Source organism: Saccostrea echinata, unplaced genomic scaffold (genome assembly GCF_033153115.1).
Source record: "Saccostrea echinata isolate AGI-Se365-2 ecotype Australia unplaced genomic scaffold, CSIRO_AGI_Sech_v1 ptg000054l, whole genome shotgun sequence".
Lineage (NCBI taxonomy): Eukaryota > Metazoa > Mollusca > Bivalvia > Ostreida > Ostreidae > Saccostrea > Saccostrea echinata.
This window is the reverse complement of record NW_026889803.1, coordinates 48,439,864-48,467,500: the sequence shown is the minus strand read 5'-3', so window position 1 is coordinate 48,467,500 and position 27,637 is coordinate 48,439,864. Positions and strand designations below refer to the sequence as shown.

Sequence of the window (27,637 nt, the reverse complement as noted above, 5' to 3'; positions counted from 1 at the left end):
GTGAAATCTACCCACATTATTCCACATTGCCCAAAGATGCTTTATTTTGAGAAACTTGAGTGCACATTTGAGTTAATGAATATATTGAATGTGACAGATGACTTTATTGATCAACTACTATTCCAGAAAGACTGTAGAGAGCTGCTGAAGGCATTTCATAGAAGGCCCATTTTGTTGTTAATCAATAGCGAGACTTTAAATTGTGCCCACACGAGCATTAGTATAACAGTGGCTATATAGTGCACCTTTTAAGAGTGCAGGAACTTGCAGATTCCCTTTGAAATTTGAGTACATTTAATTTTATCAGCTTTATACAGAGTAACACACAGCTTAACAAGTGAATAAATTCAAAACATCAGATGATCAAGACAATTAAAGGCAGCTAGTCCTAGTCTTTATCTAGTGATCGTCAAAGTGCGCTGTTGATGAATCAAGATTTAATGTTTCCATGGGAACTTTTAGTGCAAGTTGTGAAGAAGTATGGTTAATATTATGTTAAGGTGGCATCTGGCCTAAAATACTCCAAACAACTCCACAACAATGATCTAGTACGCTTCTGCCCATCAACCAACACTTTAATATGACATCACATGTTCTAATCAAAGACTTTTAATGGTATATATCATATTTAAAAAAAATAGCTTGCACAAAACTCAAGAACATTTTTGCCACAATCATTGGCTGTGTAGTGATTTGGGTATATGGACTGTGGATAGCTCAGTGCATGGTTAAAGGACCTGACAAATATGCAGGGGTCCCATGGTCCAGCTATTATATTTTCCTTTCCTGTTAACATTTGTTGTCGGCATTGACCACCCCTGGACTTGAGGTGAAAATTCTGCCAGGGGCAAACCCCCCCCCCCCCCCCCCCCCGAGTTTAAAGGCAAAAACAATTTAAGGAGGGAGTCATATAATGGTTTGTGCTATATGGATCGTAGATACATGTTTTGGCCTGGATAGCTCAGTGTTAAGAGCACCTGACTCATAATGCAGAGGTCCCGGGTTTGATTCCCAGCCCATCCAGAAACTTGCTCCTTTCCTGTGACAGCTTATTATATGATTGTATATATACTAACAAACATCATACAATTAATTACCCCTTATGAGGTCAACATGGTGATATAAGGACCCGAGACCTGGCCCACGAGGTGACCTGACCTGACCGAGGCCTAGTAGCAGCCTAGGTCAGGTCAGGTCAGCGAGTGGGCCAGGTCGAGGGTCCTTATTTACCATGTTGAACTCATAAGGGGTAATCAATTGTTTTATTATACCAATATACATTGTAAGTTAAGACAATTTTTGTAGGCTTGATTACTAAAACAAGAGGCCCATGGGCCTTGAATCGCTCTTCTGATAAACTGTACAACCTATCACTTCTATTTGAAGCCTCGAAGTATCCTGTATATTTAGATAAACCCTTGAAATTCCAATTCACACTCTCAGAACCCAAGATGATTCTAAGCCAATTAGTACCTGAGAGTTGGTCATGGTGACCTACTTATCACTTGTCATTCTCTGAAGACCCATCAACTAAGTTTGATGATTCTAAGCCAATTAATACCTAAAATATTTTTTAAAATTATAACCATAAAATTTTATAAGTAGGTCAAAGTGACCTACTTTTCAATTGTTTTACTCCAAGGACCCAAGATGCAAAAGTTTGATGATTCTAAGCCAATTAGTAACTGTAATATTTAATTAAAGCCATAAATTTTCAAAAGTAGGTCACCGTGACCTACTTTTCAGTTGCTGTACTCCGAGGACCAAAGATACATCGACTGACAAAGTTTGATGATTCTAGCCAATAAGTACCCAAAATATTTAATTACAGCCATAAATTTTCAAAAGTAGGTCACGGTGACCTACTTTTCAGTCAACCTACTCCGAGGACCAAAGATGCATCAACTGACAAATTTTGACGACTCTAAGCCAAATAATTCCTGAAAATATTAAATACAGCCATAAATTTCAAAAGTAGGTCACGGTGACCTACTTTTCAGTTGTTGTACTCCGAGGACCCAAGACGCATCAACTGACAAAGTTTAAAGATTCTAAGCCAATTAGTACCCGAAATATTTGACTAAAGCCATAAATTTTCATAAGTAGGTCACCATGACCTACTTTTCAGTTGTTGTACTCCGAGGACCCATGACGCTTAAACTGACAAAGTTTTATGATTCTAAGCCAATTAGTACCCAAAATATTTTACTAAAGCCATAAATTTTCCGAAAGTATGTCATGGTGACCTACTTTTTAGTCGACCTACTCCGAAAACCCATGAGGCATCAACTGACAAAGTTTGATGATTCTAAGCCAATTAGTACCCGAAATATTTAATTAAAGCCATAAATTTTCAAAAGTAGGTCACGGTGACCTACTTTTTAGTCGACCTACTCTGAAGACCCAAGATGCATCAACTGACAAAGTTTGATGATTCTAAGCCAATTAGTACCCAAAATATTTAATTAAAGCCATAAATTTTCAAAAGTAGGTCACTGTGACCTACTTTTTAGTCGACCTACTCCGAAGACCCATGAGGCATCAACTGACAAAGTTTGATGATTCAAAGCCAATTAGTACCCGGAATATTTAATTAAAGCCATAAATTTTCAAAAGTAGGTCACGGTGACCTACTTTTTAGTCGACCTACTCTGAAGACCCAAGAGGCATCAACTGACAAAGTTTAAAGATTCTAAGCCAATTAGTACCCGAAATATTTGACTAAAGCCATAAATTTTCATAAGTAGGTCACCATGACCTACTTTTCAGTTGTTGTACTCCGAGGACCCATGACGCTTAAACTGACAAAGTTTTATGATTCTAAGCCAATTAGTACCCAAAATATTTTACTTAAGCCATAAATTTTCCGAAAGTATGTCATGGTGACCTACTTTTTAGTCGACCTACTCCGAAAACCCATGAGGCATCAACTGACAAAGTTTGATGATTCTAAGCCAATTAGTACCCGAAATATTTAATTAAAGCCATAAATTTTCAAAAGTAGGTCACGGTGACCTACTTTTTAGTCGACCTACTCTGAAGACCCAAGATGCATCAACTGACAAAGTTTGATGATTCTAAGCCAATTAGTACCCAAAATATTTAATTAAAGCCATAAATTTTCAAAAGTAGGTCACTGTGACCTACTTTTTAGTCGACCTACTCTGAAGACCCAAGAGGCATCAACTGACAAAGTTTGATGATTCTAAGCCAATTAGTACCCGAAATATTTAATTAACGCCATAAATTTTCAAAAGTAGGTCACTGTGACCTACTTTTTAGTCGACCTACTCCGAAGACCCAAGATGCATCAACTGACAAAGTTTTATGATTCTAAGCCAATTAGTACCTGAAATATTTAATTATAGTCATATAAATTGAAAAGTAGGTCACGGTGACCTACTTTTCAGTTGACCTTTTTTGAGGACCCAAGATGCATCAACTTACAAAGTTTTATGATCATAGGACTTAAAATGTCCAAATTATGCCTCTAAAACGCTTTGAAATCGAATGCCTGCAAAGTTCAAAAAGTAGGTCACTGTGACCTACTTTTTAATAAATATGTTTTATGGCCCCAAGATGCATCATCTTACAAGATTTAATGATTCTAAGCCTCCCTGTATTCGAATTAATGACCTTAATTGTTTTAAAAAAGATTAGCCATTAAATTCAAAAAGTAGGTCAAGGTGACCTACTTTTTAGTTGACGTACTTTGAGGACCCAAGATGCATCAACTGACAAAGTTTGATGATTCTAAGCCAATTAGTACCCGAAATATTTAATTAACGCCATAAATTTTCAAAAGTAGGTCACTGTGACCTACTTTTTAGTCGACCTACTCCGAAGACCCAAGATGCATCAACTGACAAAGTTTTATGATTCTAAGCCAATTAGTACCTGAAATATTTAATTATAGTCATATAAATTGAAAAGTAGGTCACGGTGACCTACTTTTCAGTTGACCTTTTTTGAGGACCCAAGATGCATCAACTTACAAAGTTTTATGATCATAGGACTTAAAATGTCCAAATTATGCCTCTAAAACGCTTTGAAATCGAATGCCTGCAAAGTTCAAAAAGTAGGTCACTGTGACCTACTTTTTAATAAATATGTTTTATGGCCCCAAGATGCATCATCTTACAAGATTTAATGATTCTAAGCCTCCCCGTACTCGAATTAATGACCTTAATTGTTTTAAAAAAGATTAGCCATAAAATTCAAAAAGTAGGTCAAGGTGACCTACTTTTTAGTTGACATACTTTGAGGACCCAAGATGCATCAACTGACAAAGTTTGATGATCATAGGCCTTAAATTGTTCAAAATATGCCTCTTAATCATTTTGAAAAAGAATGGCTGCAAAATTTAAAAAGTAGGTCACCGTGACCTACTTTTGAGTCAACATGATATGAGGTCCTTAGATGCACTAACTGACAAGATTTGATGGTCCTAGTCCTTATAGTAAGCAAAATATCAACATTTTAATAAAATGTAATTTTTGGTCAACTTTGAAGTGACCTTGAGACCACGCCCTTTGCCCCAGGGTAAATCCCCGTGCAAATTTTAATCTACAACATATCCTCATCCTTTTGTGTAAGTTTGGTGATAATCTGCCCAGTGGTTCTTGAGAAGAAGATTTTTTAGCAACCAGTACTTTTGTTTCTATTTTCCTAATTATCTCCCCTTGTTAAAGGGTCACAACCCCAGTTTTAGTATAAAAGGGAGCCCTTGGGCCAAGGATACCCTGTGACAAATTTGACAATAATTGGCCAAGGGGTTCTTGAGTTATGGCCCATATTCTAAAAAGTTTACGCACACCGCACACCGCACAAATGGCCATAGCATTAGCTCTTTGAGCCTTTGGCTCAGAAGAGCTAATAATCAATTGTTTATTAGACCTACGAACTGCTATTATCAGTGTTCCATCGGGATCGGGATTCGCTAGTGAAGTTGTTTAATTTTTGCCTGCAAGTCTTGTAATTTTTTGCACCGCCGATTTATTAAAACACTCTGTGATTGTCAGTAACATGCATTTTTATAAATTCATAAATACCATTCCCGAGTACAATGACAATCCTGTACAGACTTCTACTGTACAAAAGAGCCAAGTCTGCATTCGTTGAATTTGATATTGTAACGAAAGTTCCGATGAAAACGATAAATTTTATGATGCATCTAAAGCCAATCATATTCTGTATCATAAAAAGACTATACATATTTTTATAACAGCATTTTTTGTAATGAACAATCATTACTGTATGCATAATTTTTGAATTTGAATGGAATTTAGATTAACAGGTCATTTTTAGCGGTCATTATTTATACATGTAATGACCGGGCCATTATACCCCACGTGCAATGATTCCTAGGTCATTATTGCTGTAAACTAGGGATGTCAACGAATATTCGAGTACTCGACTATCGTTCGATCATACCGACTATCGACTAAAATTTCTTTAGTCGGTTATTCATTAAAAATGTGTTACCTGAAAGTAATTTTAAATTCAAGGTAATAAACTTGGATCCGCCCATTTCATTTATATACAGATCAATGTTCTCGCAAGTAAAACTCGGGGTATGGTTTAACTGTTCAAAGGAAATTATTTGTATGTCAATTTATGTTCGGCAAATATGCCTCCAAAATCTACAGTTTTGGAATACTTTAAAAGATGTCAGGATGGAAAAACAGTTAAAAGTACGTGATCAAGGTTATGTGAAACTGAACTTGTATTCTGCAGTGGAACATCAAATATGATGTATCATATGCCGAATCCGTCAACATGCATGTAGTAAAAACAGTCTTCAAGTGAAACTCTTCTGTTATCAAGGATTGTCTACCACTTATTGTTGTGAATGGAGAGGAAGTTCAAAAATTGTTTGGTTTTGTAGATTCAAATTATAAAGTTTCAACCTGCAATTCCATAAGATCTGAGATAATGCAACTATATATTCATAAAGAATAATTAAATTGTAAATACATGTAAATTGGGGGACAGTTATGAGCGTAATTAAATGGTGTTTCTTTCTGATATTAATATCATGCAGTCTTTTTAAGATTGTATTGATTATTTGTGCAAAATCTCATAATTAAAATTTATCGCAAGCTCTCTGTTTTTATAAGAGGCACGCTTTAACTGTTTATAAGTCAAAGGTCACTGACACGACACGACACGTAAAAATGGCTTCAATGAACGGGTACATGTACTATCGTTATGAAAAGAAAGGACAAATGCAAGCGTCTGATATCCTACATTTAGATAAAATATGCAGTAAATATTATATCAATTTTGAAATCAAGTGCATTGGATAAATGTAGATGTACAGTATTTATTGTACTACGTAAATGTTAACGATTCAGAAATTCGTTGTATAATGATGATAGCTTAGGTTAAACATTGTACAACTAGTCTATAAAAGATAAATAAAGAAAATGACATGGAAATTAATTGAAATTTCAACGAATATTCGACTATCGTTCGACTAAAGCCTCCAACTATCCGACTAAGCTGTCCGAATAAAATTGACATCCCTACTGTAAACGGTACTTTTTGGAGTCATTATTGAATTTAAAAGCCTTCTAACTAGCCAATCAAATTTGAGTATTCTTAATAGAGGTATAATAAATTAGTTTAAAACTGAAATGTAAATAATCAAAGAATATACAGCTCAATCATTTCTACACAGTGTAACCTTTAAGAAGGGAAGTCCTATTTTACTAAGAGAAATAACCCTAAAATTGAAATATTATCGTGTTTCTATGATACAGTTTTTAACTTCAACAATGATTTGCCCTTTATGCTAAAAGACAACTGTCATCATAACAGAAACAACATTGCCAATACACGGAACAAATTCTATCGTTAAACCGGGTCCGTAGGACAATATCATTTTAACGATAGAACGTTCTATCTAGCATCTGACTTACTTGAAAGTGCCAAAAGAAGAACACAAGCGTTGTTTAAGATTCTGAAACTGATCCAGGCTGTACATGTAATTGTTTAAGAGTGTGTTGGTTAAAAGCTGTATACGTTTATAAATTCAGTGAATTAATACATAGCATTTAGTTTAGAATATTGTAGTCATTATTTATATATTATCAAATTTTGAATAGAATGTTTATGTACATGTATTTTGAGGGGTACTCACAGTAATTTTGCCAATTTGGCCTTCTGTCAAATTATGTAATTCAAGAATAATATTCTTAAAAGGTTCCTGAAATGTTCATGAAAGATCATAAAATTGGACACTATGATTTCATGAATTCTATAAGCAAGTTCATGAATTTTCAAGAGTAGAAAGTAGTTCATGAACAACCCACTATTCATGAATATTCTTTAACTAATGGTTTTCATGAATAAAATTCATGAAATCATGAGTGTCCAATTTTAACTTCATGGGATCTTCATGAATATTTCATGAGCAGATTCAAGAATATAATTCATGAACTTTTCTTAAAAGTTCAAGAATTATTCTTGATACTCTCGCAGGGGACTGAAGCAATGCTAGGGGCAGAGCAAAATTTTATATTTTGAGTCTAAAATCAAGTATCTTGGTGAGCATCTTTCGAAGCTTTCTAAAATAATTGATCTATTGTTTGACATTTCCTTAGCTGTGAAAGAACTAAAGATTACCATGGAAATCAGAAAGATTTATATTTGTCACTCTATTCACAGTGGTTTGTTGCAGCAAACAAATTTTGTCACCATAATTATCTTGTAACAAACATCTTACATCCTAGGCATTAATCTTGGAGACCAAGTAGTAGACAGTTGTTGAATTAGATGCTTAGCTATTCAGTGACAATGAGCAGTAAATAGATTAGTACTTAAACCATGGCCTTGTCTGTATCAATTCTTAAAACCAATCACTGAAGGTTATTTGGTTTCATCTTATTTTTACAGTGTCAATTGAGATTACTCAATTACGTGTAACAAATGCAGCTAAGTGCATTACCGTATTTGTCCTATTAAACACTCTGGGCTTTTTGAAAATTAGAAAAAGAGAGGCACTTACTAGGTCTGTATATTTTAAAACTTCAGTTGTTTTACAAGACATGTGGAGTCAAAGGGATCCTCACTGTCACTATCTGACTGGAAAAGTATATCATCCTAAGTGCTGTCCAGGTTATATGATATTCTAGTCTTCAGAAAAGACCTTTTGATTATATCAGATCTGTATTGTATTTCTTTGACTGGTTATGTTTTATTCCTGGAAAAAGAGTGTCCAAACCCAGAAGCTGCCTTGTAAAATTCAGTGTCAAGACATTTGAAGTTATAATGCCTTCATATGCCCAGGCCTTACTTAAATGCTAACAATTCTTCTTGTCATCACCAATTCAATTAAAAGCCTGTGCTCATTATGAGGGAAATTTACTTTTCTTCCATCTCCAAATTTTTTCCCCCTGCTCAGTCCCATGTTTTTTGCACTTTCTCTTAAACTGTCTTCTATTTTTCTCAACTCTCTCTTTCAGTCAATAGCAAACACTGACATTTTGTGGTTGCCATGTTCCTTTGCAAAGTTAACTTTTTGTTTAAATGAAAATTGTATGAATGTAATTTTTCTCTTTAATGAGAACTTATTTTGCCCACTGTCAATACACATGTATATATAGAAATTATCCTGACTCAAATACTTACTGATCATAGTGAATCAGATTCTGGTTTTCTCACCTCATACAATTACCTGTATGAATGATGTCAACTGAATTTTTATATCTTAATGAATGAACCATGAATGAAATTGTTGACATTTATTTTGTACATGAGGTGTCTTTGCCGAGAATAATTTGGATCAGATTTGTTCTTGGTACCATTACCACGAATGGCTTGTTGAACTTTTGTTTTCACTTTCAAAGCACAATGTCCAAGTATAAATACATTTCTTGCATTGTTTAGAGAGATATCTGGAATCCTTCTGAGGGTGAAATTTTAGAATCAGAAACAGAAGTCAACAATTTTGTACAGAAATATGCAGTTTTAAAGGATTGTAATGAACATATGCCTCATAAGATAAGTTGTGGCTTTCTTTTTTCAAAACATGGAGGGACACTGAAATGCATTGTTACTAAAAAGTATTATTCCAAAGATACCAATGTTGATGAAACTTGAGATTTCATGTATAATGATCGAAATTTAATGCAGCACCAAGATTGATGGAAAAATTAAAATCTTTATTTCTATTATAAGGTGAGACATATTTGAGAGGGTCCTTATTCTTAATGGATTGAAAAAAGTTGCAGGGGATGATTATAGGGACAAGGGTGCTAAGTAGGACAAATATGGTATACTCAGCGTCTTATTTCAGTTCCCTTTGGAATGTTCTATATTCTTTGACCTGGTCCATTAATGCAGTATGCTTGTCACCAAATACAACATAGGATGGGTCCTGATGCGATTCCATAACCTTGACATTTAATTCTCACCATCAGTTCCGACACCTTTGATGAATGGGCATAAAGTTTTGGTCATCTCAATGAACACCCACTAATTAAAAGTTTCTATGCAAAAACTTTCCATACAATATTTTTGCTATCTTTAATGCTCATTCAATAAAGTAAAGCTTTCTCTATTTTGTTTGTATGAGGAACATTAATGCAAAAAATATGTCATTTCTCATATAAATACTTGTATTACCAAAGATGAAATTTTAACAGAATTGTTAAGGTATCCGATCCATAAAAGGACAAAATTTTCTAACCTTAAATATCCATCCTGTATTAAATACTCGGATATTAATTCAAAGCATTTTAGAGTAGAAAAGGATTTACCAGGAGAAATTTTCAAAAAATATAATTACCTAAGTAGTAATTAATTAATGAAGAATGCATTGAGGTCTATGGGGACAAGCAAATTTTTTAAAATAAAAATTTAAATACTAAGAATATCAAAAAATGCTTTGGTGGAAAGATGTATTTAATTGTTGGGAATTAAAAAACGATTGAAAACTAATTTTTTACCAGATAGATTATTTTAGAATTGATTTTTATTGATTAAAAGCAAAGGGGGATAACTCTTCAAGGACAGGACAAGGTAAAAAATTAGGACACATTCCACTCTTACATATTGATACTAAAACATGAAGATTATGTCTACATATACTGAGTATTCAGCCAATATATATCTGTTATGCATTCAGATTCATTGAATCTGAGGCTATTATGGATCTGATACCTTAAATTTTCATAGAAATCTGAGGAGTGGATCTAAGATTCTGAAAGTTTGGGGTTGATCGCTAAGCTTTTTAAAGAATTCAATAACAACCTTTAAACCTTCAAATCAGAGAAAAAAATGCACGATGTAATGAAAAATTGATATAGACAGACAGTAATTAATGGACACCAGTCATAAGAACAAATTTTCAACCAGGAGAACAAAAAAAAAAACAAAAAAAAAAACAAACAAAAAAAAAAAAAACAAACAAACAAACAAACAAACAAAAAAATGAAATAAAAGCCACTAACAGAGAAAACTTTTTCCTGAGTAATAACCAATACCTATTAGGGAATTCAGAGGCACATACTCTTAGAACACATCTTCCATTTTTATTTGCCTTGTCATTTCATATTAAGCAGTAAGACTGCAAAATTTTGTTTGGCACAAATAGATTGATGAATAGCATGACCAGAGAATTACATGTGGAAAAGTCAGTAATGATTTGCAAGGCAAAGAACTACAAGATATTAAGCACTTTACATTATTGTTAAACACAGTTCAACTGATGAAAATTAAAAATCGCATACCAATATGGTGCTCTTTAAAAACAATCAATCAATTGTTGATGTGCTGAATTAACACATAATCATCCAAGTGGGCACACAAAGATGACAACAATGATGCCAATAAAGAACAAATTCATCATTTTCCTAGCCACTCAAATAGTTACTACTTCTTTATTAAAGAGGTACCCTATCTGATCAACATGATGATAAAGTTCGGAATAAAGTTCATTCAACGTTGTCCAATTGCCCAGGACAGGTAAATTTTTAGTTCAGGCAAATGAAACTATCAACATACTTGTCTGATCAGGCAAATAAATATTTCTAATAGAAACATTTTTATTTATCTTTCACTTGTTTATAAATTAAATCATAAACTGAACTCTTAATTGATTTCCACCAAGAATATGTGACTATGGGTTTTTCGCATTCATTTGCTTTTCCAGATAAATGTAAAGGTTGTTCATTTAATAATAAGGTTTGTTATTTTGGATTTTTTTTTTCATTTTTTACATTTTCAATAGTAAATTGAGTTTACGTTCTTCTTTTTTAAATTTCGGGCAATCTTATGTTTTACATTTGGACAAATCAAAGTTTGAGTTCATTGAAAATTTATATCCATCCCTGTAAAGACTCCCATTCATTAAAATAATTTATTCTGCATCAGCTAGTAGAAAATCATACCAGTAATATTTAATGACAGCCATTTTTTTTAAGAACATAATATTTCAAACATTTTAATCACTGAACTATGGTATTAGCTACAACAGACAATTTAATACATAATCCAGTTTATTCATTACCTAAGCAATAACCAAAGCCTGCCATAAAATTCGTTTTTCTCTTGAGAGGAATAAATTGAACACTACTCCATATCACCAAGGCACACAATAAATTTATAATAATCAGCTCTCGGAGACTTCAATAATGACTCTGTATATGAAATGACCAAACAAGTCTGCCTACATTTCTTTTCTGATCTATTTTTCCCTTGGTGGGCTATCCACAGCTTTTCCATATCTAATCGTCTTCTTTGCTGGAGAACCAAGATTGAACTTTGACACCAAGCACGTCCTAGCCCTCTAGAGGAATTAAAGCAGTAAAATTATGTTGGCCCATTCTCTTACAGTCAGAGCTATGACAATTGACAGTTACAAGGAGAAATATGGTTCTGTTAGTGTTGGAATACTCTGATTAAATGTAATGGTTCCCATAACAAGCTTCAAATCTCTTCTTGCACAGCTTCTTACTAAGAGAATGCCTTGTGGTAATTTTTTTTTTTTTTTTTTACAATATTAAAATTTCGCATTGTAAATTGAAAGAAGTCAGATTTACTTTTCATTAGCAAAATGTTCTTTATATGAAAGAATTTAAAACTAAAAATTAATTCTCCTTGTTTTGAAGCTAAAACAGCTAATAATTAAAATGTCATCAGCTAGGTTCTTTTTTGAAAGATGATACAGAAAAAAAAATATTCAAGAAATATATCTAGCTTTCAACAATTTGATACAAATGAAATCTTTTAACATTAATTTCTATACACCACACAAACAATTCTACTTTGAAGTATAGGAAGCGATGAACACTGGATTCAAATGAAAACAAGTCAGACAGGGAAAAAAAGGATTGAAGATAGCAATTCAATCGCCATAATGACAGCAATCTCTGCTGCAGTCATTTCAGATTGCAATTGATAACCATGGCTAATTTGCGTCATCATTTGAGAAATCAAATCGACTTCCAAGAAGATATAAAATCCTGGCCATAATTATCCCACACAAATATAACAAAACACTCCATCAGGGATGCATTTTGAAAATGACAACTTTATTCTTGAGAATTAGATTGTCATGTCACCAGCATCTGTGGTTATTTGTGGATAATTCCATGTTGATTATCATTATGTTTAGGCTTTTGTTTTCATAGATTGCATGTTTTTGACTTCTGAATGATATGTCAATTCCAGATACTTTAGTCCCCAGTCCACCTCAAAGCCTGAATCACTGGACATGGGCAATAACAATCCAAAGCATTTACTGACGTAATCAAACAATATATATAATATTCTAGAGTCAATTGTGTCATTATTTTGGGAATGATATTAAACAACAATGATTTTTTCAAATTTCCCTAAAAGTCAGTGACCTTTAATATTTGAAGGCTAAATGAAAATTTCAATTATTTCCACAATATACTAGGAGTATCACATATTACTGTAAATTGTAAACCTAAACAATTTGAAAGCATTGCTCCATCAATATGCCTCCTACCACCTGTAAAAAAAATTAAATGTTTTTGAGAAAAAATAAAGTACATGTACCAGTAGTCATATAAAGTACTCTGACAAATGTTACCCATAAGTATCATAATGAATTTAGAGCATACACATTTTCATTACTAGCAAGAAAAACCCTCATAAATCATTGACAGAATGTAAAAATTTTTAGCACACTCATACAGCAAACATATACATAAAAAAGTGTCAGCAGATGTACTATCAAGCTACTCAAGCTGGAAGGATTCATGAAAAAAAATGTTTTCACTTATTATCAGTCAATTAAATTTAATTAAAAATTGGTCAGAATTCTGCAAAATATTGTGACTTTGAAATTCAAGTCTGCTAAAAAAGCAGAATTAAACATAGTTAATCAGAGATGTTGTCTTTAAGTAAGGCGAAGTCCCCCCCCCCCCCCCCCCCCAACTAATAATCTAGTAATAATCTAGTAGTGTGCATCCCTAGGTCTGATAGGGCTTGCAGTTACTTGGGAATGGACTTATCTAAAAACTTCAAACAAGTCACTCATCCAGAAAATGTAGGTCATATCCAGCATCTGAAGCAAGTTTGAAAGTGTTCGTCCCTTGATGCATCACCCATGCAAGTTTGGTTCAGATAGGCCTTATAGCTTCTTGGCAATGGACCTGCCCCAAAAAAACTTTAACCTGATCACTCATGCGGAATAATGTAGGTCAGATCCAGCATTCGAAGCAAGTCAAGTAGTGTGAATCCTTAGATGTATCATCCATGCAAGTTTGGTCAATATAGGGCTTATAGTTACTCAGAAATGAGATCTGCTCCAAAAACTTTAACCTGGACACTAATCCAGAAAATGTAGGTCAGATCCAGCATCCGAAGCAAGTCCAGTAATGTTCATCCTTAGATGTATCATCCTTGCAAGTTTGGTCAACATAGGACTTATAGTTACTTGGAAATGAGATCTGCTCCAAAAACTTTAACCTACTCCAAAAACATTAACCTGGTCATTCTTTAGCTAAAATTGCAGCATCTGAAACCTTGACTGGTACAATGAAACAAACTAGAAGCATCCACATGCACCTCTGATTAATATAGGGCATAGAAGTACTTGAAAAGAAATCTGCTCCAAAAACTTTAACCTGGGATGCCGACGTCAAGGATATTACAAAAGCTAACCCAACTTCGTTGAGGTGAGCTAAAAATGTTAAAAATCTCAAGTATAATTATAAATTATTGTGCATAAATTAAGTCCTCATGCACTGATTTTCAAGCAATGTACTGCTCGACTTCCACAGAAACAAATTCGCATACTTTACAAGATGCCTTTTTTGGTACAATACATATTTAAAATTTCTCTACAAGTTCTGAAAAGAAATACTTCGAAAAGTTGAATCAAACTGTTGTGCATTTTTAGTAAGAATATATCTAACAGCAAAAAGTAACACAGTCTGTTCATTGTGACACCTGCAATGCTACAATTTGCCATATGTTAGCAATCAATTATTTTGTAATTTATTCAATCTTCAAACATCAAAAATTATTTCTGCTTTGAATATTCCTTTAATCTGTAATTACACCTTCATCAAATAATAACGTAGCCCCTCACATTATGAACTTCACCCTTGGTATTCCAAACTATCCAAAATATTCTTGGTGACTATATAATTAAATGATAAGGAATACCAAAGCATTTATATAAAGCTTTGAATACCTATAGCTGCTGCTACTGAATCTTTTGTTTATTGCCTGAGCAGCAATAAAGAGGACATATCCCCACTGTTAAATCAGAGCTTACACTGCTGGAACACATAAGCTTTAGGAGGAGGTCACGGATCACTGATTCCCTTCTCTTCAGGATTGTATTCGTTTTTCATTAACTGTGGAATTTTCCTGCCTGTCAAACACAGGCAGTACATTCAACACACTGCAGCTAAGTGCTACAGAAGCAGGTCTTGTTTTCAAAGTATTCCTTCTGTGGTCAGAATATTCAGAGGACAAGGTCTCTAATGGGGAATAAAGCAAAGATAATTTGTAACTATGCATAACTGCACGTTCAGTAAAATTTCATGGGATATATTTTATTGACTGACAAATAATTCAAAACTGGATTACATGAGTGGACTTCAATCATGGATTATTATTCTTATAGTAAGTGTGTTAAATAATTCTCACAATAAATATCTTGTATAATCCAAGCTTTCACAAATGATTTCCTCAGTCAAGAGTGGGAATTCCTCCTTTGATCTTAGGTATTTAAGGATTTCTTTTGTCTTAAATCAATTGTCTTGGTCAGTAAATTCTGAGAAATTTCCATTTGCAAATGGTTATATCTGCTCATAATGAAGCTTGATAATCTTAAATTCATTTTTTGACAATTTTTTTCCATCACAATTAAATTAAAACTAAAGTCTACAATTGTTATGCCTAACAATGACAAAAATGACTCTCTGTTTTTTGTCACAAAATGTTGATAGAATTGATCAGACAGTGATACTGGTTAGAGTGATAATACTAATTTTATAAATACAAGATGAAGACGGTACATCTTCAAGGTTCTTAATAATATAATATCATAAACCAGAAGTCTCTGATGAGACTGTAGCTCTACTTTTTTGTATTTATAACAAAGGAAGAGAAAAGTAGCATTTGCACTTGAAACTGCAACAGCAGTAAATAGAATAATGGTCCTTAGTTTAGTTGCTTTGTGGCAAGATTTATTGCAATCAGATTAAAACTGTTGTAGGAGTAACCTTTTGAAAGAATTCCACAAATATTTCTATGTTTAGAAACCGTGGCAAGACTGTTCCATCAAAATAAAACCTAACATAAAATAATGTATCTTATATTAGTGTAGTCTACTTGTGTGCAAAGTTATATTGAAATCAGATCAAAACTGAAGGAGGTGTAGCATTTTGGAAATATTTCACAGAAATTTCTATGTTTAGTAACCATGTCAACCATTATTCCAAATTAAAACATGATATACAGAATTATTCATCTGAGTTTGAAATCTTGTGTCCAAATTATATTCAAATCAAACCAAAACTGTAGGAGGAGTAGTGTTTTGAAAGTACAAATATTTCTAATTTTAGTAACCATGGCAACAACACTTATAGAATAAAACAAAAATTTATAAAAAGAATTATGTATCTCAGTGTAGTTTACTTTTGTGCCAAGTTATACTGAAATCAGACTTAAACTGTAGGAGAAGTAGCATTTTGAAAGTATTTCACAGAAATTTCCATTTTAAGTAACCAGGTCACACAGCGATTATTTTCCTTAAAAGACTGGTACCGATAAATGGTACCATTCCCACAGTCTGATTTAAAAATCCAACCTTCACTAGCTTCTTTTAATTTTGATTGTTGCTTCACGCAACAATCAAAATAAAAAGGAGCCATAGTGAAGGTTGGATTTTAATCAGACTGCCATTCCGAATGCCAAAAATGTTAATTTTTCCCAATTTTGAGACTAAAAATTCCCAACTGCTGAGGAACAGAGTACAATGACATCATAATTCTTTTCATATGAAAGGTTGTATAAGTGAACTAAATGTTTCACTTCCTCTGAAATTTAAAGTAGAGATCAGTGGTAATATGGCGGAAAGCGTGTTGTAGACAGCATACTCATGCTAGTATTAGTGTCTTACATTTTTGACAACTTGAAAGTATGACAATGTGAAAAAAAAAATCAAAAACCAATGCAGGGCTCTAATTGGTGACTAATTTAGTCGCCATGGCACCTAAAAATTTTGATTTGCACCTAAAAATTTTTCATAAGTTGCGAAATTGGTGACCATTTTAAATTAACTTGGCAGTCGTCAAATTCCGAAACTTTTAACATTTTTATTTTTCTGAAGAAGCAAAAAGAAATTTACACCTTTTTTTCAGTATGAACATGAACAAAATGCCTGGTGACTAAAAATTTGCATTGGCGACTAAATTTTTTTGATAAGGCCCCAGCTGGCACCTAAATTTTAGAGGCCACTTAGAGGCCTGCAATGCACTAAATTATGTATCTTGGTGTAGTCTACTTGTGTGCAATGTTATATTGAAATCAAACCAAAACTGTAGGAGAAATTGCGTTTAGTAAAATTGTTTACAGACAGATGGATGACAGACACCTTACTGTCGCATATTTTTAGCTCTTCTCACAGTCTCTGACCAGTAGAGCTAATGAAGTTCAGTAATGAGGCAGGATCAACATTGTCTGAATATAGTAAATATCTCCTATATCTTGAAGTGATTTTGTCTCTGATTTTGCCTATTTTGCCCATGTGGTTGAAATAAGAAATACAAATTTTATTAATTGATTTTTGTTAAAAATGACTCTTTATAGTTACATTTCATTTATTCTTAAAAAAAACAACAAACAAGAAATCACTGAGATATAGAATACAATGGCAAGAAAAAATTTCATGAATATTTATTACTGAAATGCTTCAAATGAGTTCACACAACACCTGACCATGGAACTTTCTGAATGAAACAGTTTTATGCATCTGATTTAAATTCTTTTCATACACAAATTATTTCAGTGTTATGCTTATCTCGCCTTATGGTCAAACAGTTCATAAAGCATTCTAATCAAATTCATTTACCTTCTTCCAATGATTTTTTTTTTTTTTTTTTTTTTTTTCAAAATATACAAAATGTTATGGACAAATACAAATTTTTTTTTTTTTTTTTTTTTTTTCAAAATATACAAAATGTTATGGAGCTTATTTATCTTAAAACAAAAAATTTTAAATGAAAGTTTTTCAGTTTGTAGAGGTAAAATGTATGATTTGTAATTTTTCCTTCACACAAGTTAAACATCTTGAATGATGTCTTCGTTCCTTCAATTTAGATTCTTCAAAAGTCTAAATTTTAGGTACCAGCTTGTGTATATATGTGAGCTTTGTTCATTCAAATGTGGTTCATTTGACAAAGCCTTGGCGAAATCATTCCTTCATCATTAAATAATTAAGTCATCATTCAGTAGCTCTCAATCTCAATCATATATTTCAAGATAAAATGAGACTACACATTCCAAAACTGCATCTATATTTAGTTCTACTTGAGAACAATTTTTCAACCTTGAGCTACAGAGCTAAACCACACACTGCTGCAGACATTAAGCTAACCCTTCAAAAAACACTATCATCTGAGGGGCATAAAGCTGTAATTACAACACAGTTGATCCTCACAGACAGTATGAGTTTTTGATTGAAAATAATGTATAGCTAATGTGATTATGACCAAAATCTAGCAAAACAATTTGATGATGGGCACCCAATCTCAGAGACGATCTAAAATATATCACAAAATATATGATTGCGCCCATGACAAAAGGGCCTTATGGCAATTTTGCTAAAACAGAGAAATAACGTCATAAAGATATGACGTTGCAGACGGTGAGCGTCGACGCAAGTTTTTTTTTTTTTTTTTTTATCCACGTGTTTTACATTTTGACACGTCTAGCTCACTTTTGTCGTTGTTCTCAACACTGAAATAATTATTTATTTTCATTTATATCTTTAATTCACGTCTTGATCTTCTAGTCCACTGATATTAATTAAAATATTTAGAATTTTATCGAGACCCGTTTCTTTACTACATGTTATTGTAGCTTTAAATACGTCTCTGATCTGGGCTATGCATTTCCTATGTATATGTATAGAAGCTTCAGATAAGGTGATTTTCTGGATAATTGAATATGGATGAACGAATGCGATTTTGATATATAGACAAATTGAAGTTATTTGTTAGACATGGGTATATTATCAAAATATTGCAGGGGAAATCGTTTTCCTGTATAAGATCCGCCCCACCATTCTCAACACATCGGTCATGTAAACATTGAAGCATTGGTACATACCGTACATCGTGCATAAATTTTTGTTGTAAAATGCTTTAATTGCCAAAAATTTGAAAATGATCACACTTCTTCCAACAGAAAAGAAAAGTATTCTTGTAAGTTTTCACAAATCTAGCAAAAGTACGAACGAATGACAGACATGATATTATTTTTAAGAACTATAAATAAAAAGAAGAGAGGTAACTCTGACAAGCGAGATACTAGAGAGGTACCAGAGAGGGACTTTCTTTTTTTTTTTTTAACACCATTAAAAATTAACATACTCATTCAAATTTGCTCCCGTAGTATAAAAAATATTTCTAAAAATCTTACTTATCATCAGTTAAAAAAACGTTTTAATTGTAAGTATTATGTTTATATTTTCTTTAAAAGTATTTTTGAAAGCTCATGGAACTAGCTGCTGTCAAAGTGAAAGAGAAAAAAAATATAGAATAAGAAATAGATGCTACATTGAACCAGACTTTCATTTATTTTTTTTAAATGTTACATGTGCATCTATTTATTTCAACATGAAATTATTTTAAAAAAAATTGAATTTTAATTTTTTTCTCAGTAATAATGATCATAAATTTAAATAATATAAAATTATATTAAAAAAAATTGTTTCGTCTTATTTTTGTTGTTGCCACTTCCGATGTAAGTACTTGAAAACAAACAAAAACTACCGAATGAAGTAAAATTGTTTAATTGTTCTAGCTTAAAAAAAGTTTACATGTATGTATACCTGATGTGTGTGTGTGAGAGAGAGAGATGTTACATTAAATCCAGTTTATTAATACAATGTGAAACTTTAATGAAAAGGCGAATTTTCAAAAACAGAACAATATCGTATTATGAAAAGAAATCTCTATCTCTTTTTTTTCTTTTGCTGTCTATTTATTTTCAGTAACTCGAAAATATAACATTTTGGTAATCGTGTTGTGCATAAAAAAAGCTCAAAGGTTTTAGCTTTATCTGTAGTTTTTAGTCACTTAAAAGTCAAATATATGTAATCATTGTCATTCATAGAATCTCAGCACTGTATGTCATTACAGTTCTATTATCAATCTAAATCTCCTTTTCTTATTGAAATAATAATCTCAGTTATCGGTTTAGTATGATATTGCTTAACTTGCCGTTGAATTATGTTAACGGGCTGATTTTGTTCTTTGGATTTATTGAAATAAATCTTGTTAAGATCAAATTGTATTTAAACATGCATTGTACAAATTAAATTAAATGCTAAAAATATACTGCACAAAAGACTAAGAATATGTTTGCAAGTTTTTATTTTTTGTGGCAGTGCAGGAGACCGGGGAAGAGGGCCAGGGTCATCTTATATTACCGGGACCTAACTACTTTACAGTGTATCTGTAAAGCTTTACAAGGATAAGCATATCCAAGTCTCTGGCATGGGGCCAGAATGGAATTTTTATATTGTAAAACTTCATATACAATAACATTTGAAAACAATAACATTAGAATTTCATACGATAAAGAAGCCGCGAGAAATGGGGGGGGGGGGGGGATTCTACACATACCATCACATAACAATATTTACATGTACTTAAATGTGTGCCACATTGTAAAAATTTGTCATTTAAAAACTCAGCCAGTCAAGGAATATTATGAACCAGTCGCATTTAACTGACTGGATATATAAAACTTTCAATTAATGTTTACACCCACCCCCCAGCCGAAAAAATTCTATTAATTAATCTGCATGTCATTGATTCATAACGACAACATATATATAAATATTTATGATTTATTTCTTAGAAAAATCTATTTGATATTAATTTTAAAAAATGACATATTGATGTCATTCAAAGTTCGGATAAAATTTGTTGAAATGACAATAAAATATCCGATATCTATCAATACCCAGTGTATACATGTTCTTCTAAAACCATTTAATTTTACAAAATCAAACAAAATCGTTATTCTAGGAGGCAATTTTTCTCATGATTAACTAGATTTGATAGCAGTTAAGTTTCCAGTTCCAGGTATGTGGAGCTCATGATCGCTGTTTGTTTTGAAAATGACTCTGCTCATATACATGTACGTAAGGAGAGATTTCAAGGTGCAAAAATAAATTTAGGAATTATTTCAATATTATTTCAAACCTAACCACATGATGTATTTGGAGGTTAGGGGTTGGTGGTGGGAAGGCACCCCCCCCCCCCCCCTGCACACTTAAAATGTAGGAAGATTTTAAAAATACAACAACCCTCGTATGCTATTAAACTCATGTTAACTACAAGTAATGGAGGTTTCTGTCATTTAACTTTAACCCCCCCCCCCCACACACACACACACACTACCAACCACTGGTCATCCTGGATCTGTTGTGTTCCTTTCATTTTAAATGCATGTAAATTATAATTCATCCATTTGTTTATAATTTATCAACCTGCTTTCTTAAAATTAATTATTCAAAAATTTTCCTTGCTGTGACTGGAAAAATGTGTATTATTTCAATTAAAAAAAAAAGAAGTTTTGTAACTACATGCGGGCAGAAGTCCTTCTGATTTTTTGTTTAAAAATTTTTTATTGAATATTGCTTAACATGCAGTGTATCAACTTAATGTCCTTAAATTGTTGTACAGCGTATATGGTAACTCACTACATTTCACAAATTTTCTGTCTAATTATATTTAGAAAACAAAAACAAACAAACAAAAAAAAAACAAAACAAATTTTCACTACCCAGCAGCATCTATTTTATTGTTGTTACCAAGAATTTTTTTGAAATATTTTTTAACTTCACATTTTGAAAGAGATATCGTTTATACTGGATTCAAACCCCCCCCCCCCCCCCCAAAAAAAAAAATAAATTGACATCTAGTCCTATCGAGAGCCATGCTTAAAATGAGATGATTTTCGAATGAATTCTACAGGTTTCTCAAATGATTATTACACGAGATAAATACTTTGGTTTTGAGAGAATAAATTGATATTGAACAGAAGCCGCTTGCTTCTCGGGTTTTCCTGACATTCCAACATAGTGAAATGTAAAACAAACAAACGAACAAAACACTCATAATTCTATACACCACTGCATGATGGATAATAGTTAATACAACTATTTATTATCATATTATACAATTATTAAAAGAGACAATGACTCAAAAATGTTTCTGGAAATGCTCAATAACATACATTTATTACCGCAGTAACATTACAATGCAAAGTGAAAGTCATGTTCACTCTGAAAACTTTTGACGTTGGTGCGAAAGTAACATGACGTCATTGTTTACCTGTTAAAGTATCATTGATATAAATGAAGAAAAAACCTACTTAGAGTTGACGTAGGGCCATAAAAATTCAGATATGGCAACTTCTAACCTTGCTCTATTAATATCCATGAAAAACTTAAAATGTGTAAAAATTGCCATAAGGGCCCTTTTCCCATGGGCGCAATCATATATCTTTGTACCAAAGGAGATCAAAAACACTGTAATATATCTTATTACAACAAAGATCAGATAAGACCACACTATAACTGGGTCTGTCACAATTCACATCTAATGAACTATGGAATGACGCGAGAGTATAACAGCACTCTGACCACTGTTGCTTTACCAGGGACTAAAGCTGCTGCTATAATATTTGATATCGACTGAGTTCAGACACCTGTAAGGCCATGTGCATAAACTAACCTGGTTCTCTGCCCTGACTGATTCCCGCCAGGGAGTTCATATCAATCCTGATTGTAAACCCTACCTCTCTCCTGACTTCTAATTGACGTTTTCACCCTGGCTAGGTTCCATATCACATAGCAGATCATCAATATAAAATCATTATTTCTCTATTGTCCATATTCACAGTGTATTAGTACCAACATAAAACTATATGCCTTAAGCACTTAATATTGTAAATGACTTCTGAATTGTCACATACAATCAAACTCAAGTGGTTCATCAATGATAAAATTAACTTGATTAAAAGAACTTGAAATACCAAAAACAATTAAAAAAATATATTCCATAAAAGAACTTGAAATACCAAGAGCAATCTTATAAAATGATATTCCTCCCACATTTTATTCTTTTTTCTGAGTAACCTTGACTATACCATTAAGACTGTCAGCCGAATTTATGACAACATTTCAGTCAAAGATAATCATAATGTCGAGTATATGATTCGCTTATCTTTTTCATTTACTGTTTTGAGACCCAGAAATAAAATATTTTTCCATTTGAACTTTCAAAAAAACAAATAGGGTAAAGGTTATTGAGCACCTTTAAGCAATATTTGCCTACAGTATAAACTTTAAATCTATCTCTGTTTCAAATTTTAGGGGGAGGGGGGGGGGGAAGGAAGTGAGGGGTCTGCAGAAATATACAGGGTAATTTAAGCACTCCAACCTCAACTGTGATTTATGTTCCTTTTGAAAATCATTGATACATGCATATGTTTTAATTGATTTGCATGTAATTTATTGATATAATTTTTTTTCTTTACAGATAATGGAAACTTTAGTCATGAGCTATCTGATGACTATGCTATAGTGGACTACCCACCCCTTGAGGGAGGCATTCACAGTGTCAAGATTGCTGTAGAAACCTACGTATATCCCATCTTCTTATTCCTGGGAACAATCCTGACACCGCCTCTTGTTGTCCTTCTGTACAAGTTTAGCTACACAGTCTGGTCGAGTTGCTTTTTCCTGGCAATGACCCTTATCCTAGACCTGGTCCTGCTCTGTGTCTATTGTGGGGACAAGTGGTACCTGCAGGTACATAAAGAATCTCTCAGCTTACAGATCATCTCCATGTCCAATGCCTCTTGCAAAGTCTACACATTTCTCATGAGTTTCATCCGATATCTGTCACCCTGGATCATGGTGGTGATATCAGGGGATGTGTTTATTTCAATGAACTACCCAAATCGTATCTACCGGATGTGCACTCGTGAGAGAGCCAATGCCACACTTCTGCTTATTGTGGTCTTGTTGACGTTCATAAATCTTCACTATTTCTGGACTTTTGGTCTGACAGAGAAGAGTGAGAATTTTCACAGGCCTCGTCTTTGCCACCTGACCTATATGGACCTTTCTATGGAGGTATTCACACAAAAAATCCAGCCTTACATGGACTTCCTGCTCGTAATTTTCATCCCTTTCCTAGTGTCCTCCATCCTTCTCTTCCTCATCTTCTGCTTCTTCTGCACTCACCACCAGCAAAAATTTGATATCCTTCAACTTAAGAACTACTTTTTGGAGGTGGAAGCATTGCTTGAAATGCGTCTTTTGGGACTAATTCTTTGTGTGTGGTTCGTGATTGTGTTTCTTTTTAAATCTGTCTGTCAAATTTTGTTCTTAAAGTTCCAGAGCAGTGACACCCTTGATTATGCCACCATTGAGGCAATTGACTTAACAAACAACCTCCTATATTTTTCCTTCCTAAGCTGCAAGTCACTGCTGTTTTACTTGCTAAGTGCTAAAATCAGGAGAGGCCTGATAGAGGTTGTGATCGGCAAATACCAAACTGTGGTCAGACATTCACAAAGATACATTATACAACAGCAGCCACACATTCTCATCCAGGAATCAGAGGGTATGGCAGAAACAGGGGTTAAAATATCCACAGATGTGTAAGACTGTGATGTATAAAAAGCATGAGCATAAACTAGTGATGTGCTTGTCTGAAAATACAGGAGCAGCATAGAAGTTATTCAGTAAATGATGCAACTGATTAAATTCAGAAGCATAGAATAACAGATTTGTTACATGAGAAGAAGCACATGCAGCATGAAATATCACTATCAAAACAAAAGGCATGATGTATTCATAAAGAATGAATCCTTTTTAAATGCAGAATTTGACCTTTTCAAATCAGAATATTGTTATAGCTAAAGTCTTCAAGCATAGTCTGTATAGATACTCATAAAAGATTTTTTTTGGAAAGAGACATTCAATATATTATTCATTATATTGATTAAATAAAATCATATACTTCACTGTAAAATCCCAGTTTCGCCATTACAGCTATGTAGGTCATTGTATTATTTGAATGAGAAGGCGGAGCGTCTATCAAGCGTGCGATTAGTATGAATACATTAGCGTGTGTTCGAGGTGTACTAAGTTTTATGATTAACTGACACCTAAAAAGCCTTTTTTCATGCTAGAGACTGACAAAATATAAACATAAATTTTTAATTTGGCTGGCTTAATTTTGATTTTTTTCCTGCTTAACTTACGATTCGTATTTGAAATGATTTATAGAAATTCGTTGAATTATTTATACATTAAATACACAATGAAATTTGGAAACAGAACGTATAACAAAGGATACGCTATTTTTCATACTTTAAAGAAACCCTTTTTTTTTGAAAATGAGATAATTAATCCATTTAAGGGAGCCGACTGGGGTTTCATTGTGTGAAAACTACTATAGAGAAACTGACTTTAATTTTATAGCATATGTACCTTACATTGACTTTAGTATACATGCCAAGTTTAGTGAAAATCTACCACCTGGTTATTTTCGAGGGACCATCTCAAAATACAGGTTCATTTACTATAGGATTATATAGGAAAATACCATTTTTTCGCACTTCGGAGTAAATTATACAAATGTTACTATAGACTTTTTGCTCAAATTATATTATTTGATGGGTAATACTATATTGTACATTTTGTGCAAGAAACACAAAATTCTAACGTCTAGTTTTCAGAGGGGCATCTCAAAATGTCAAAATTCATGATATTTTCCTGTTTTTATGGAGTACAACAAAACATGACAGATACCACAGATTTACATAAAAAATTATAAAAATGATTGTTAGATTCTCAATTTCCTATGTTTAAAATTTCAAGAGCATGTATTTTATACTTTTTATTTTATGGCATAATTAATGACCCCGCTTAAAGAACTTCGGTTATTCATAACGTCAAAAACACACTATTACGACGTCTATCTACCCATCATTTGAAAAATCGTTTAAAAAATCAGTTATTTAAAAACATAATTATATTTTTTAACCTAAGATTTCCGAAATTTGTTAATTTTTATAAATTTTGTAAAAATAGTTTGCTTTAAAAGAGTAAATACGCTTTATTTTACTATGCTGCGCGAAGTATTGCGCAATGAAAACCCCAGTCGGCCCCCTTAAGGTCAAGATCTAGTAAATGAGTTTAGACTTTCTTCTTGGTGCTAGATTCATTATGACGTCATAATTGATTTAAACTTAATTTTTCCCGTACTTTACGGCTTCAATAGAATTATGTAGAAAATAAAGCACTTTCACGGAATTCCATTTGAAATCATGTCAAATGTAACTCAGAAACCCTTATTCCGTTTAATATCATTTTAAAGTAGAGATCAAGAAGATATGAAAAACCATTTTCTGAGAGACTGTAGACAATGTTGATACATTTCCTTTGTCTGAGATGGAAAAAACTCCAATATTTATACCAGACTTTCTTCACTTTTCATTGAAAATGGGCAGTTTATAATATGTTTTTCCGATGGGTTTACCCCAAAATTATGTCTGGATACACCTTATGTTACCAAGCTATATTCGTAAAGGATCATTAAAAGAATGTGTATCTCAAATTTGAGAAATCTGTGGGCGCCTTTTATTCACTAGATCTTGACCTTAAGCTTATTACATAATTAGAAATTTTTCATACATATAAATAATTTTGCAAAATCCGAGTGCTATTGAATTATGATATAAATCTACACTCGGTGTATAAAAATTAGATAGTTAAGAAAGTGAAAATTTAAACATCAATTAAATGTCAGTTTAATGTCAGTATCATCGCTGGTGGATAAAGAAACATCTGTGTCAGTGTACTTTGTACAGTCCAAATTGCATTGTTTCAAAAAATCCTGTTTATTCATGCCAGACAAGTTAATATGATCTTCCTCATTTAAAAATTCATTAATTGTTGAAATCCACTCCTGTACTTTTTGATTTTAACAAACTCTCTCCCTGTAGTAAGATAAATAATAAATCACTCCGAGGTATTTTTAACACCCTTTTATTCGATTGATTTTTTTTTTACTAATATCTACGTTGATCAGACATGTGAAAGGGTCATACAAATGCATGTTCTTGCTTTTAAACATTATGCTTTAAAAATACCTGCAAACATGGACTTTTTTTTTTTACATGATCTGCAAAAAAGGACTTTTTTTTTTTACATGATCTGCAAAAAAAAAAAAAAAAAAAAAAAAAAAATTTAAAAAAAAAAAATTAAAAAAAAATTGTGAAATTTTGTGCTGATGTAAAAAGTTATAGCATTTGCTTCAGAAGAAACTTGAAGCTTCCTTCTATTCAAATTAGGGGTGCTTTTTGTGCAAAGTTATTCATCCAGTGACTTTTCATCCCATACACAGGTTTTTTGAGCGCTCCGTACTTCATTTTCTTTCCATGAAGGTTTCTTCTATTGGAAGTATGCATTTGTGCACTTTTAAAAAACAATTTATTTTTCTAAAGATATGATGAATTGGTGTTTTTTAAATAACAGACTATAATTTAAAAATTAATGACAGTTTTAACTGAAAAAAAAAATCTTTCATATTTTCCAAGTCAATGAAAGGAGCACTGATGTATACATGTATTTAGGAAGAAGGGCAAATGTATAATATATACCCACAGTAATTTAAATTTTAAAATTCTGTATTTATGAGACACAAGCAGTAAGTGCAAGCTATATGCTACAGGACTTCAATATAAATTGATAGATACCGAAAAAAATCAAACAAAATCGACTGAAAATCTTAACACATCTTAATCATAAAAAAGTTTTCTCCAAGGATTTGAATTACCCATTTGAAAAATGATTTGACCATCGATGGCTCGCAGACACTAGACACAA

The 27,637-nt window shown here is 32.7% G+C and overlaps 2 protein-coding genes across 2 annotated transcripts in view; one reads left to right on the top strand and one right to left on the bottom strand.

The window, feature by feature from the left end:
• The window catches only part of LOC133172095 (RAB11-binding protein RELCH homolog), an 86,779-nt gene that overhangs the window by 26,832 nt on the left and 32,310 nt on the right, over positions 1 to 27,637 (bottom strand). The gene's annotated exons all lie outside the window — the stretch shown is intronic.
• Positions 14,894 to 24,776, top strand: LOC133172089 (uncharacterized). Its single transcript, XM_061306896.1, has 2 exons — positions 14,894 to 15,114; positions 23,274 to 24,776. The coding sequence occupies exons 1-2, from the start codon at positions 15,096 to 15,098 to the stop codon at positions 24,404 to 24,406; spliced, it is 1,152 nt and encodes a 383-aa protein (XP_061162880.1). The 5' UTR covers positions 14,894 to 15,095; the 3' UTR covers positions 24,407 to 24,776.